The sequence below is a fragment of the Quercus lobata genome, chromosome 9, assembly GCF_001633185.2.
Source record: "Quercus lobata isolate SW786 chromosome 9, ValleyOak3.0 Primary Assembly, whole genome shotgun sequence".
Classification (NCBI taxonomy): domain Eukaryota; kingdom Viridiplantae; phylum Streptophyta; class Magnoliopsida; order Fagales; family Fagaceae; genus Quercus; species Quercus lobata.
The window spans coordinates 24,512,287-24,527,590 of NC_044912.1; the positions used below are offsets into that span (position 1 = coordinate 24,512,287).

General features: G+C 35.0%; 1 protein-coding gene across 1 annotated transcript; it reads left to right on the top strand.

Moving 5' to 3' along the window:
- Nucleotides 1–967: 967 nt before the first annotated feature.
- Nucleotides 968–11,990, top strand: LOC115960086 (ERAD-associated E3 ubiquitin-protein ligase HRD1B-like). The gene is made up of 8 exons (XM_031078784.1): nt 968–1,182; nt 1,873–2,418; nt 3,572–3,748; nt 4,819–4,968; nt 5,080–5,285; nt 9,464–9,620; nt 10,301–10,580; nt 11,568–11,990. Exons 2-8 carry the CDS (start codon nt 1,886–1,888, stop codon nt 11,730–11,732), a joined length of 1,668 nt encoding a protein of 555 aa, XP_030934644.1. The 5' UTR covers nt 968–1,182; nt 1,873–1,885; the 3' UTR covers nt 11,733–11,990.
- Nucleotides 11,991–15,304: the final 3,314 nt, after the last annotated feature.

The window sequence follows — 15,304 nt, forward strand, 5'->3', positions numbered from 1 at the left end:
TAATTACCACAACATAGTCATTATAGGACTGCATCATCATGTTAATTAAACTAATCACAAATTAGCTTTTAGGAAAATGAGCACAAACAATATTAAGCGGAGATTATGCTAATAGTGTTATAGTGCAACTTGGATATTTCGAAAAATTTAGGGTAGCATTGGGGACAAAATTGGCCTTTGCCCTTTTTCGGGCAAAATAAATAGCATTCTACCTCCTTTTCCAAACTAATTAGGGAAATGCTCCATTTTTTGAAAATCGATTTTTTTTGAAATCGAGTTTAAATATTTTTTTTGAAGCCCTATAGTGACGTTTTAAGAAGTATATAGTGACGTTTTAATGACCTATAGTGACGTTTTGTAACTCGATTTCCATGAAATTGAGTTACATGCAATTTTTTTTACCTATAACTTGATTTCATGGAGCTTGAGTTAAAAAACGCCATTATAGGTCCTTAAAAAGGTCACTGTAAGTCTTTAAAAACATCACTATAAGACTTAACTCGATTTTGAAAAAGTCAATTTTCAAAAGAGGGACATTTCCCTAATTAGTTTGGAAAATAGGATAGAATGCTATTTATTTTGCCCGAAAAGAGCAGAAGCCAATTTTGTCCATAGCATTGGGCTAACCCGAAAATCTCAGGCCTCAATGTGGTTTTTATGTTTGAGTAAGACTTAACTTGGTTCAATCTAAAAAAAAAAAAAGACTTAACTTGGTTGTACATTGAAACCAACACGATGCAGACCCTTGACAAAATTCAAACACGTATTCATACTATATCAATTTTAGTTCACTGGAGCTTAGTCATATCATTTACGTTTTACACAACATATAAATATGTATAAAAATATATATAATTTAAAAGAAGAAGAACAATACAGAACCAAATAAACCAATCAGAATCAAGTCCACCCAGATGATAATAAAAAGATAAAATTAATTTTTTTATATATAAAAAAGGTCAAGTCCAGAAGCGGGCCGGCCTGCCGCAGAAAACGAATCCGGATCCGGGCTATAATACATGTCTACGTGGCAATAATTGATTGGCCCGGCATACATCACGGTCCACCTCGATAATAAACAGGAGAGAGAGAGAGAGAGAGAAAGAAAAGCCAAAGCAAATTTGTTCGTGAGTCGTGACAGAAGCTTTGGTTCACAGTAACAGGAACAGGAACACGGAGAAGGTAACTCAATATATCAATTTCATGTGTCTTATTTAGAAGAAAAAAAAAATCGATTATATATATATATATGGTTGTTAAAATTCAATTATTTTTGTTTCTATAGGCATTGGATTGGAGTTATATCTTTCTGTTTGGGGCTCGTATTCTTAGAAATTAGCTTGCATCAACTAAATTTTATGTGTGTTTGGTTGCTGAGAAAATGAGGGAAGAGAAATCGAAACAAATTATAGTAAATTTTGGGGCTTTCTGCCTCGTATTGATGCCATTGGAATTCTGTATTATGTTGGGTCTCGAATCATGTACATGAGATTAGAATTTGTTTCCATTTTGAATTATCCTTATCGTTTGTTTTGTTTTGCTTAACTTGCTTGTAATTGCTGATTATTTGGTAGCTGAGAAACGCAAGGAAAATCTATGATGAGGAAAAAAAAATGTGGAATATTAGGTCTTATTTTGCATAGTTGACTGTTCTTTTTCTTTTTGAAATATGTTTTCTTTTTTCCTCATTTGGGGTTTTTTTTTTGGTGCATGGATTATGGGAAATCATGTGAAGAAAAAAGATGTGGTTTACGTGTCTGGGAATTTGATTTGCTTTTGTAATGGCCCTTTTATGAATTTGATCTTATACATTAAAAAAAATATGATATTGTGGATTGGTTTACTTGTTAATTGAATGGTATGGTGTAACAGTGTCTGGAGGAAAATGATGAAGCTGCATACGTATGCTGGGCTTAGTTTAATTGCAACTCTAGCTGTTATTTATCATGCATTTAACAGTAGAGGCCAGTTTTACCCGGCAATGGTTTATTTATCGACCTCAAAGATCAGTTTGGTGCTCCTTCTCAACATGGGTTTGGTCATTATGTGCATCTTGTGGCAATTGACCAAACGGGTATTCCTTGGTTCCCTCCGGGAAGCGGAGGTTGAGAGGCTAAATGAGCAGTCGTGGAGGGAGGTAATGGAAATCCTATTTGCGATCACTATATTCCGGCAGGACTTTTCGGTTACTTTTCTGGCTATGGTCACAGCGTTGTTGTTAATCAAGGCTTTGCATTGGTTGGCTCAGAAGAGGGTTGAGTACATTGAGACCACTCCTTCAGTACCCATGTTGTCTCATATTCGGATTGTGTCTTTTTTGGGATTCCTCCTTCTTCTTGATAGTCTCTTTTTATACAGCAATATTAAGTACTTGATAGAGACAAGGCATGCTTCAGTTTCGCTCTTCTTTTCATTTGAGTAAGATTTCTATCTACATGTTCCTGTTTTTATTATTTTCAGTTGCATTTAAATATGCTCTTCATGAGCCTTTTTGTTTTTGGCTATTATTTCATATGCAAATGCCTATGTATATAAGCTTAAACTGGAGTTTGCATCACTGGCTCAGCTTGTTGCAAATGTGTCTTAAATGTAAAGATAAGTTTTGTTTATGCATACACTTTTACCAAAGGCTTAGAAATAGCATGTGCCCTCTTAACATAAATTGTTTGGTAGGGAGGTGACTAAAGTGGTTGGGTTTGAAATATAAGGAGTTATGATCCAAGAGGGAAAGGCAATAAATACATGTGATTAAGAAGAAGCACTGAAGTTGAAGAGAGAGACACCTTTTGGACTTATCCTTAGTTTCGGAAATTTGATGCGAAAACTTGAAAAATACCAATTTAGATGGACAAGGAATTAACAGTTATTGGAGTTTGGCCAGCAATTGAAGGCAGATACAAGAAAGCAAACCAAGGCACATATTTTTGAATGTGATTTGCCTTGCTTGTGCCAAGAAGAATATTAGTGCTTATTCAACATGGATGCAAAAAGTTTCGTAGAAGATATAAAGGTTTATGTCATCTTATCTTACAACCATCAAAATATGGCTTTTAACTACTTGTATTCTCTTCAAACAAACTTCAGAATTTCTCTAAATGAGTACTTGTTGAACCTTGGTGCGTTAACTTGCAGTCAAATAACACTTGGAAATTTTAGAAGTAATGAAGAGATGATATTTTCTTTTCAATTACAAAAGAAGATAATTAGGATTGGTAAATTATGTCTGTTAAGTAGTAGCTCTATTGAGGCAAAAATGTCAAAATTCCATTTTCTATAACAAATTACGTACTTAACTAAATGCTCCACACGCTCCACGGCCTCAAAATGTTAACACTATTTTGTATTTTCATGTGTATCACTTAAATTAGTCATTACAGTTTTATGACTATGGGAATGCTTGGGATATCCATTTGCATTTAGTTTTGACATGAATAATTTTCTGATGTGTATTATTTATTTGCAAATACCCATTGGCTTTTTTATGGCCAGGTCTTTGGATATATAATATGTAGTTTTGAAGTCCTATTCTCATAGGTGTTACCATAGTAATGTCTTTTACCTTTTGCCTCAGGTACATGATACTGGCAACAACAACAGTGTCAACATTTGTAAAGTATGTGTTCTATGTTAGTGACATGCTAATGGAGGGACAATGGGAAAAAAAGCCTGTGTACACATTTTACTTGGAACTTATCCGGGACTTGCTTCACTTGTCCATGTATCTGTGTTTCTTCCTTGTGATTTTCATGTAAGTGATATATTCATCCTCTTGCCCAACCTTAAAAAAAATAAAAGAAGAAAAAGAAATCAATTCACTCTCAATGCTTCACAGGTTACTCATGTATGTACATAAGCGTACCTGGATTAATTGTGCTCACACATCACATAAACCATGGTTGTTCTATTGGACTATGCTCAAAGTCACATGTATCTCCACTTACTGACTATTATTTGGCTACCCAAGTACACAAAGATGAGCATTCAACCATGAACAGTTATGCAATATGGTTTCTTTTGCGTAGTATGAAGAGCAATTATATTTTTGTTTAACTTTACCTACTGAACTACGAAGCGGTGTGTTTTCATAACATTTAAATTAGCAGTAACTCCACCTTTCACTTATGAAAAATAACACCTACCTTTTTTTGTTTGGCCTCCTTTTTGAATCTTATATTATGCTTAAAGATGAAATACACCATATTTGATTCCATTCTTTATGATCTATCAATTCTATTTCATTTCATTCATTTATAAGCTCCCAAATATAGTGTAACAAAGGTAGGTGTGAATAACAGGGTAGCTAATGAGCTCTAGCTCAATTGACACCTCTTCCCTTGCTATTGCTTGGTGGAGGGTGTGAGGTCATGGATTCAAAGCCCATTAGGCGCTTGTAAGTTACCAATTAAAAAAAAAAACTGTAAATAATGGGGTAAGGTTCCAATTTGTTTACTAAGAATTTGCTCTAGTTACAACTTAATCCCAACATAGGTTGTCCAATTTCTCCTCAGAGGGTTCAAACTGCTATTTAGTTTTGGCTTGTCTAGGCAGTTCTACTTGTTAAGTGTGTCAACATGAAAGTAGGGTAAACTAGCTATGCCTGTTTGTTGTTCCTCTTGCTTTCAATCATGATTCCATGTCTAGGTCATATACTTCAATATTTATATTAAAATCAGAACTTTTTTCTGGGGGGTTTGGGGGGGGGGGGTTGGTATGGTTTATATTGTTTCCTTTTCATTTTAAACTGTTACCTTATTATTATTATTATTTTAATTGTTTTTGATATATCCTATGATACTGACTTTGAGTTGGTTTCCTTAGGCACTATGGTGTACCTTTGCACTTAATAAGAGAGCTCTATGAGACATTTAGAAATTTTAAGATTCGTATTGCGGATTACATTCGCTATCGGAAGATCACTTCAAACATGAATGATCGATTTCCAGATGCAACACCTGAAGAACTTAATGCGTGAGTTCTTTGCTTTGCTATTATTATGTTTTGGATACACACACACACACACACACACACACACTTTTACTTTTTTTTTTTTTTTAATAATTATTTCTGGTGGATATGCAGAAGTGATGCAACATGCATAATTTGTCGTGAAGAGATGACGACAGCCAAGAAACTTATTTGTGGACATCTGTTTCATGTGCATTGCCTCCGGTCATGGTTAGAGCGACAGCATACCTGTCCTACTTGCAGAGCCCTGGTTGTACCACCTGAAAATGGGACAACTACAGCTGGAGGGCATGGATCACGGGCAGACATTAATCAGCAAGGTAATTACATAATCATCACTTATGTGATTGGGGTGAATTATTTCTGATACACAGTTTTTTTGTGCACAATTTCAAATTACTAATGAAAACTATGAATGTGCATTTTTCCCATGTTATGTTATGACTTATGAACAAGTCATTCCCTTTCCTGCGTATTTTGACATTGTGGTATCATTGGAATTTATTGAGGAGCAATATCTTATCAACTTAAGAGAAAAAGATAAAGCACTTATCAGAAGCAATAAGTTAGGCCGCAACTGCCAATGGCCTTTGGGCCACATGGCACTTCCAACCCCATAAGTATTCTGTGGTTAGTGAGGGTGGGGGTTCAGATCTCCTCAGCTGTGTGAGTATTTACCTAGCATAAGTGGCATTCATAATAAAAGTGAATAAATTACACTAGCCGTCAACCTGTTGCAACTCTCCTTTTTTTTTTTTTTGAGTTTGGGATCAGCTATGTGCAAAATATACCACACTAAGCACTGCCACAGGCAAAGTTTTGATTATTTATCTCTCAATAAAAAAAATGGCAAATTGCAAAACCACCTCTTGAGGTTTGGGTCATTTTCAAACACCCACTGTATTATCAATTAAAAATTTTAAGCATGCAAGGTATTGTAATTGATCAAATTGATCCCTCTGTTCAACTTCTTTCAATTTGAGTGTTTGAAATTCGTTTTTTAAATAAAATTAAAATTAGTTAAAATATAATTAAAAAAAGAAAAAAAAAGAACTCTTCTAAAATTAAAATTGGAAAGAAAAAATGGAAGTATTGTTAACATGAAAACTTCAGATCTAGTATTACCAAAAACATCAATCCCCAATTTTACTACTTTCATGCCCACTTCTCAAACAAATGATCAATCTCCAATTCAAGTAAATGGCCACTACGAGAACAAACCAAACCATCAAACCCCAATTTCAAAAAATCTTCAACCACAAATCTAAACAATACCCACAAAATCCAACACCTCCACAAATAAAAAAACCCTCTAACCTCAGCAATTTGCCCCAACCTGACAATGAACCGAACCATCCGTATGACGAGAACCTGCCACCAAGCTGATCATACTGCATTTTGTTTGCGGAGCACTCCTTGGAGCCAGTCAGGACAACTTGACTGGTGCTCACATCTTGGGCTTGGTGTTCTTGGGACAACTCTGTTAATGTGGCATGGTGATGTTGGTGCATTTTCCTCGGCTTCAGCTGGCTTGAAATTGGTGGCCTAGGCTCCATTGCCACTCTAGGAGCAAGGGGAGGGCTTAAGAGATGAAAAATAGAAGAAGGGTAGGAGAGAGCAAGGATTCGGCCATGATGAGGTAGGCTGTGAGAGAGAATTGGTAAAAGGAAAAGAAAATAAAGGGAAAGAAAATAAGAAAAAAGAAAAGAATTTTTTAAAAAGAATTTTATCAAAAAATGTTGTCTACAATAAAATGCACGTGACCACTTTCGGTCACTTAAATTGTTGGAAGAGAATGTATTTATCTAAAGGGTGTGACACTCGTTAAAAGCTCACTCTTGTCTTTACCTACATACTTTCTTTCCCTTCTTCCTTTACCGGGTAAGGTGGCAAAGTGTATGGAGAAATTATAGAGAGATTTTTTGTGGAATGGGATTGGTGGTGAACCTAAAATACATTTAGTTAATTGGGCCAAGGTATGTAAGCCTTTGCAAGTTGGGGGGTCGGGTATAAGACGGTTGGGAAACTTTAATTCTGCCTTGCTAGGAAAATGGTTGTGGAGGTATGGCATAGAGACTGATGCTTTATGGAGGAGGGTTATATAGGCAAAATATGGGGAACATTTGGGATGGTTGGTGTACGAAAAAGGTGACAAGTCCTTATGGGGTCAGCTTGTGGAGATACATTAGAAGTGGCTGGCCGAACTTCTCTAAACTCCTTGTTTATGATGCGGGGGATGGTACTAGAGTGAAATTTTGGAAGCATGTGTGGTGTGGGGATTGTACTCTCCAAGAGGCCTTTCTGGAGTTTTACTGGCTTAGTAGGTCAAAGGATTCCTCAGTGGCTGAAGTTATGGGTTGGTTTGCTGGGAGGTTTCACTGGAATGTGCAATTTCGTCGTCCACCACAAGATTGGGAAGAAGAAGCCTTTGACCGGTTTATGGGGTTGGTCTATTCTTCAACAGTGCGGGGGTTTGGCCCAGATAAGGTTTGTTGGAAGCCTACAAGGAATAGAGGTTTTGAGGTTAGAGGTTATTATAGCTCCTTCTACCCTTCTACTCTTGTTTCCTTTCCATGGAGAATGATGTGGCAATTGAAGGTTCCTCCAAGGGTAGCTTTCTTTTCTTGGTCTGCTTCCTTAGGTAAGATCTTAACAATAGACAACCTTCGTAAAAGATGAGTGATAGTGCTTGACTGGTGCTATATGTGTAAGAGGTGTGGGGAGTCAATGAATCATCTTATACTTCATTGCTCCATAGCTTGGGAGTTGTGGTCTTTGGTTTTCTACTTGTTTGGTATTCAATGGGTTTTGCCTCATATTGTTCTTGACTTGTTTGAGACTTGGCAACGAAAGTTTGCGCGACATCGTCACATTGATGTTTGGAAATTAGTGCCTCATTGCTTGATTTGGTGTATTTGGCGTGAAAGGAATGTTAGAAGCTTTGAGGGTTGTGAACGTTCTTGCTGGAGATTAAGTCTTTTTTTTTACACACTCTCTTTGAATGGAGTGTGGTTTTTTCTCATTTTTCTTGTTCTTCCTTTTCTATTTTTCTTGACCGTTGTTCTTTTGTTTCTTGATTTGTGCCCCCATAGTACATCCCCAATGTACTTGGCTTGGCAATCTTTCTATTATTAATAATATTCTTATGTTATTTATCAAAAAAAAAAAAAAATTGCTGGAAGTTTAATAGAGGGGTTAATTTGATCAATCGCAATACGTCAAGGGTTTAAAAGTTTAAATTGATAGTACAAGGGGTAAGTTTGAAAATGACCCAAACCCCGGGGAGTGTTTTTGCAATTTTCCCTAAAAAAATCTGTTATATTTTACTTTAAATCTGTCAATTCAAACATATCTTCTGTCTTAGTCCTCAGGATCAGTTTCTGGACTCCAATAGTGGATGGAAGGTAGATATTGTATACATCATGTGTGGCAGAGAAATCAGTTATACTGTACTGGATTATCAAATTTTTGTTGATTCTTCCCAGTTTTTTAGCTAAAAACTTACTACTGCTGGAAGAGTGTAATCAAGTGGATTAGGTCATGCAAATTGTGTTTCTGCATCAAATTCTTAGTTGTCATATAATCTTTGTCACACATATGTTGCTTGGGCTCAGAGGTTGTACCTTGGTGGGATGGCAAGTGCCCTCCAAAGGTTGCAAAAGGACCTTTGTGCACTGGGTATGGCCTGAATGGAATGCTTGGGCCCAGTGAATTAAGCTTGCCACAGTACAGTGCCCCTTTCATGGATATTTGCTAATAGAAGGCTAAGTGTAATATAGCTTTGCTTATCTGCCTTACACCTTTATAGCGGCCTTAGACACAGCTGCCTGCTAGGGAGTCTATTGCAATTGTTCATGTTTATGGATTTTGATATTTGAAAAAAAAATATGAACATTAATTTTTAGATGTTGCTGAAAATTTTGTTTTGACCCTGGTTAAATCTATTTTCAAAGGAAAAACTTAAGGGTTAACGATTTAGTAGGAAATCATGTATTGAATATGTAATACCTGATTTTATTTGAGCTATCCTGATGTATTTGTTTAGTAAATCTATTTTGGTTGCATTTCTGCCGAATATTTTTCCCCTGAATGTTCCTATTAAGAGGAGATTAAAAAAAGAAAAAGAAAAGCTTAGTTTATACTTTAAAACAACAGTCTAGGTCATAGTTCATAATGTATGAAAGGGTAATGAAATATGGCTAGTGTAGAACTCCAAGATTCATACGATTGCTGTTATTTTAGTGTCATAAATTGGTGGTTCTCTAATATACTCTTTCAGTTTCTCATTTGTGGTTATAACAGTTTCTTGGGTTTCAATGTTTTATGTTCAGTGGTTTCATTCATCATGTCAGTTGTTTAATCTTAGGGAAATGGAGTTCTTTATTGTGATATGCTTTTTACTACTTTAAAAAGGGAAAAATGGAAGTTATTTTTCTTCACTTAATTGTTTTACACTTGTTATGGTATAGGACTGACAAACTATTTTAACTGGGTGCAGGGACAGCGATGGGAAGTACGTCTGCTCAGGGTTCTGTTGGTAATGGTCCGGTGGGTGATAATTTGAGCCAGCATCAAGCCAGACTCCAAGCTGCTGCTGCAGCAGCTTCAATATATGAGAAATCTTATGTTTATCCTTCTGCAAATTCGCTAGTATGGTATGCACCTTTGTGCTATATTTTTAATCATCTTGTCTGTTGGCATGCTTTCGTTTGTGTACCGTGTGTGTGCAGGGTGGAGGTAGGCTACTTGCACTCTTGAACTACAAATATGGCACCCTAGAACATTCTTCTGTCTTCATATTCTCCTTTTGTGTGATGGTTTAAGAAATGATGCATCATATTCTAATAGTACTTGAAGCTTTGCGACAGGTCAGCCAAGTCACTCCAACCATTGTTTGATTCAGTTGACCTGGGTTGCAGAACAGATTAATTTAAAAGCTGTAAAATATATATCAAAGACTTGAAGCTAGCCCAAGATTTAGACGTTCAACTAGATTTTGTAGGTTTTAGGTTGAACACCCCTCACTTCATTTTCTCCTTCCTAGAGCTTATTTACTTTGAAAAGCCCAGGCTTCTGGTTTGATGAGGACCGATGTTTTCACCAGTACATATTTTAAAGGAGGAGATATAGAGTACAATCTTAGATAGGACAGAATGGTGGGGAAAAAAATGTGGCTTACCCAATTAGTTTTGGAAAAAAGAAGGGATTCATTAAGCCAATCCCAATTTACTTGGAATTAAGGCTTAGTTGATTTGAGTTGAGTTTTAGGACCAACTGTTTCAACATTCCAGTTGGTGGGTCTAGTCCTTTACAAATTTTGTACTCTCCTTTGCAGGTCCCCTGGATATGCTGTTCTTCCGCAGGTTCAAAAAACTTCAGCTGACTCTACTAACACAGAATCCAGTGGACCAGCTTTCATTGGACAACCACAACAACAGTTCGCAATCCCTGGTGGACCTTCAAACTTGCCTTTTCCTCAATCGCCGCACTGCATTTTTGTTCCTTTCCAGACACCTGGAGCCAATGTGAACTATGGAGATAGGTTTGGCAGCAATCTTAATATACCAGACTCGCAGCTGGAAGCTCAGAAAAAATTTCTTAGTAACCAAATTGAGGTACGATATATTGGAATTCTGATACATATATCATTGTGGTTTATCCATTGATGCTACCATTTCTGCTTCTGTATATGTGGATTCATGAGGTGTATGTATCATCTTACTGTACTCTAGTGGATACTACATGAGAAGATTGTGTTCATATGATCTAATAGGCAAAATGTTAAACCATCTAAACCGATATTATCCTTCCTCACAGGAAGATGTGCATTATGCGTTTGTAAACTTATGCATGTACACTTGGTTGAGGTCTGTTCTTGCTCCTTTGGACTGTTTGGTTGGGCCAATATTATCAATTCTCTCCTAAATGTATGCTTCATGAGCAACCAGTGTTTATATTTGAAGTCTTTAATTTGGACCCTGGTACTAGTTATCAGCAAAGCCTGCAGCAACTGGTATAATAAGTTAACTTTTGATTGTTTGTTTCTTGCTGGAAGATCCAAGGAATCGTTAACCTTATCTCAAAACATGGGATGTAAATATGTGCCATTGCAGTCAACATAAAAGTCATGCAGTTGTCACATATTTGATTCATATCAGCTGGCTATTGATGTGTAATTAAGGTAATGGGAAGGAGATGGTCTGGGCCCAAATAGCACACTATAGTCCTCTTTTTCTCAGTGAAAGTCTTATTCAGCAAAAAAAAGAAACTGGTGATGGGAAGTGAGGTTGAGCAATCATATGGGTACCTGTTAGAAGGGGCACTTTATTTTTTCGTTGGGTTGTTCTCTTCTGATAGGAAGGGCACCAGGGCATGACATCCCTATCATACTTTGACAGACTTGGGTCCCAGGAATTCTATTTTCCTTGTATTAGTTGCATCAGTTGATTGCCTTCATTCTAGTTCGATTGCTTTACTCTTTGTAGATTTTAATTATTATTTGCATTTTAAGAAAATAGAATAACTTGCTTCATAACAATCAAAAGAAAATAAAATGTCTTTATCCTGTTGTAATATTGTGGCTCAATGTCCCTCTCATGCAGGTCATGCAAAATCAGCTCCGACTTCTACAGAAGCCAAAAGTCGAGGAAAACCTGGACATTGGTCCCACATCATCATCAGATAGCAAAGGAAAAAATGTTGCTGCATCTACATCTTCATCTGTTTCAGACTGTGGTCGTCATGGGGAGACTGAAATCGATAAATAACTTTGCATTAGCATTAGATGTATTATAAAGAGACTGCAGAATATGGATACAGGGAAAAGAAAAAGATAGAGATACGTTACAACGTTGCTTCTGTAAGAGCTGTTGATGTGAGCAATGTTTTCTAAGTCCCATCAATTATTTTTTCCTTAATCAAGCTGACTTTTAGGTTTTGAATATTAAATGTCCTTAAAAATGATCAATTTGTGCAAGAATATTTTTTGCTTTGATGTAAAAATGTGCATGTTTAGTGCTGACAAATACATATATATCTTGATCTCGCTCCGCGTATGATTCTCCTTGTAGGAACACAGATCTGGAATTTACTGCAGCTCGACTAGACATTGCTTTTTTCCATTCTTGTGAAGCAGACTAGCCTGTATGTCCATACTTGGCTTGGTTATTAGGAAATAATCTTGGCTCCATGCTTCAGTTTCAACTCATAATGAGTTCCTTACAATCTAAATCCTGTGTCACATAACTAGGGGCAGCTCAACAATTAGACGATCTAGGCAATGGCCTGCCTAAGGCCTCAATTGGAAGAGGACCCCCTAAAATAAATACATTATATTTATTATAGAATTGAAAAAGGTTTTAAAATAAGTATTGCAAAAATAATAACAATTATAAAAAAGTAAGGTCTTTCACCTAGCAAAAAAAGAACCTCTTCTAATGGTCAATAAAATGTTTTGTCTATCTGTCTAACAATATAAAAATTTAATCAATGCCCAAAAATGTTACCCATCATTTCTCACTCTATCAAAATTAAAATTAGAATTAATAGTTTTTTAGACAAATTTATTATTGAAATCTATTGTTCAAGTAGTAAATTATGAGTGAGCAAAAAAATATGGAATTTTGGGGGGATTTATGTGAAAGTAATTATCTACTATTTATAATTTGTCATTTCAATAAGTTGTGCCAGTAACAAAGTACATAGATTTCTACCAATGATATCATTTTCAAATGAGCTTCTAAAAAGCAACATAACATTTCAACCAGTCGTAAAAACCATTGTGAATTTGTGTGTGCATGAGCTTATTATTTTAAGGAACCTTATATAATGACATTCATTAGATAACTCTTAGATGATTTCTTAAACCATAAGGAAATAAATTTATCTCTTAATTTGAAACTTATGAAATCTATTAAATTAGAGGAAAACGGGAAATCATGCTGTCTTCACTAATATATGTTAGATTTGGACAAGAGAAAGCAAAGTGCTCAACTAAGGAGCTATGATGTGAGAAAGTTGAATAGAATTTCTCATGTGAACCTGAAACAAAGAAGGACAACTGAAATAACAACCTCACGACTAACTCTTAACAACTCGTAACGAAAATAATTAACCCCACTAATCTCAGGCAACTAATAACTAAAATTACAAGTGTCTGGTCCTAATGAATTAAGAGTTATGTTAACGAAGTCTTTAAAAATATCGTTAATAAACTACTTTAAAATAATTTATACTATATTTATAAAAAATTAAAAAAATTATCAAAATATTAATATTTTTTTCTCGTAAAAATTCTCCTAAAAATAGTTAGCTAATTAACTTTTCTCATGAATTAATTACATAACGAAAGACATAATGAAACTGATATGTTGTATTGATACTTCTGCAATCATTATGCAGAATTAAAGCTATTTTTTTTTTGAAGAGACAGAATTAAAGCTATTGCTTCTATTTCAATGGAATTGTTAATTCATTTCTTTCTTTTTGCTTTAAGCTTTGATTACCGTGCCTTTGTCATATGTAATGATGATACACACCTAACCTGATGTTACAAGATAGGCCCTATCCGTAAATGCCGAAACATCTTGAAACAATTCTAGAACATACCAAATATCATTTTTTTGAAAGACAAGTGAGAGTAATCATAATGATCCTTTATCATCCAAGACACTGCTTAAGGGTTCGTTTGGATAAAATTTATTTTGTTAAAATTAAAAATTGAAAATATTATAATAAAATAATTTTTAAATGTATGAATAGTACCGTGAGACTCATTTTTAACGAAAAAGTTACTGAAAAGTGAAGTTTGTAGATCTCGTGCACTGTTTACGAGACCCACAAAACTGATAAAAGAAACTAAAAAGTCAACAATATACGGCTATTGTTGCATGAGACCCACAAGACTGATAAAAGGGGCTGAAAAGTCAACAATATACGGCTACTGTTCATGAACAGTAGCCGTTTGTCCCCTAAATGCGTGCGCAGCAGCAGTGTGGGTTTGGATCCGGCTGTTGCGTTTTGCGTTTACGTTTCTTTTTTTTTTTTTTTTTTTTTTTTTTGCTGCTGCTACGCACGCGTTTAGGGGACAAACGGCTACTGTTCATGAACAGTAGCCGTATATTGTTGACTTTTTCGCCCCTTTGATCAATCTTGTGGGTCTTGTGAACAGTGCACGAGACCCACAAACTTCACTTTTCAGCAATCTTTTCATTAAAAATGAGTCTCACGGTACTATTCACACATTTAAAAATTATTTTGCTACAGTGTTTTCAGTTTTCAGTTTCACCAAAATAAGTTCTATCCAAACGAACCCTAAGTTCAAAGAAGTTGAAAGGATTAGATTTTTTGGGTATGTTCAATATTAACTTTGGAATTATTACGAGAGAATTATCCGAAAATCATATACCATTGGAAAAATTTATGACGATAGCTTTCTTTAAAAAAATCAATATTATAGAATTAATGGTATATTTTGAGTTTTTAGGGTGAGTTATGATCATTTTATTGTATACTAGTATTTAGATTGGTAAAATACACTTTGAAAATAACAAATTTGGTTCTTAGAGAGAGAGAGAGAGAGAGAGAGAGGATTTTTTTTTTTTTTTTGAGTGTATAGAATGTATATGGGTTTTTTTAAAAAAATTATTACATTTTTTTATTATTATAAATTTTGTGTACACAAGATTTTGTCTTAGAATATAAGTTGTTATTACTTTTTTGTTTTTTGAGAAAAAAACAAACACATGTTAGAATTGTGTGGTTAAATGATTAAATTTACTATACCCCAACAGTTTAAGAGTTTGGAACAATCAGTTATTTAATATGGTATCAGAGAAGAAGATCTTGAGTTCGATCCTTGTCTCTTGTTGAGCCTCATCATAAGCGTTTGAGACAATCGGTAATTTAATAATATGCAATAGAGAGAGAATGAGATTCTAATACAAAAACACATCAAAAATTTGACAATGAGATTCTAATACAAAGACACATCACAAATTTCTTTCAAAAGTTATGATAACTTTTAAGGGAGGTTGGAGCAAATTGCTGTTACTTAGAAGGTTGTTCCAAGTTGGATGCAATCCTTAGGCATGCAGGGATTGAAGAGTGGTAATTTGAATTAGAATTAGGTTTTGTGATTTAAAAAGATTTATTCTTGAGTTATTATTTAACTTTTATTCTTCAATGGATTATGAATTTATGATAGGTAACAAGTTTCTAATTATATATTTTTGTTAAATTTCTTAGAGTAGTGAACATTTTTATCTTCACCTTGTGTTTCTTTGTGGAATTTTTTTTTTGAATGATAAGCTTATCTATCCCTTATGAGTGGATTTTATGT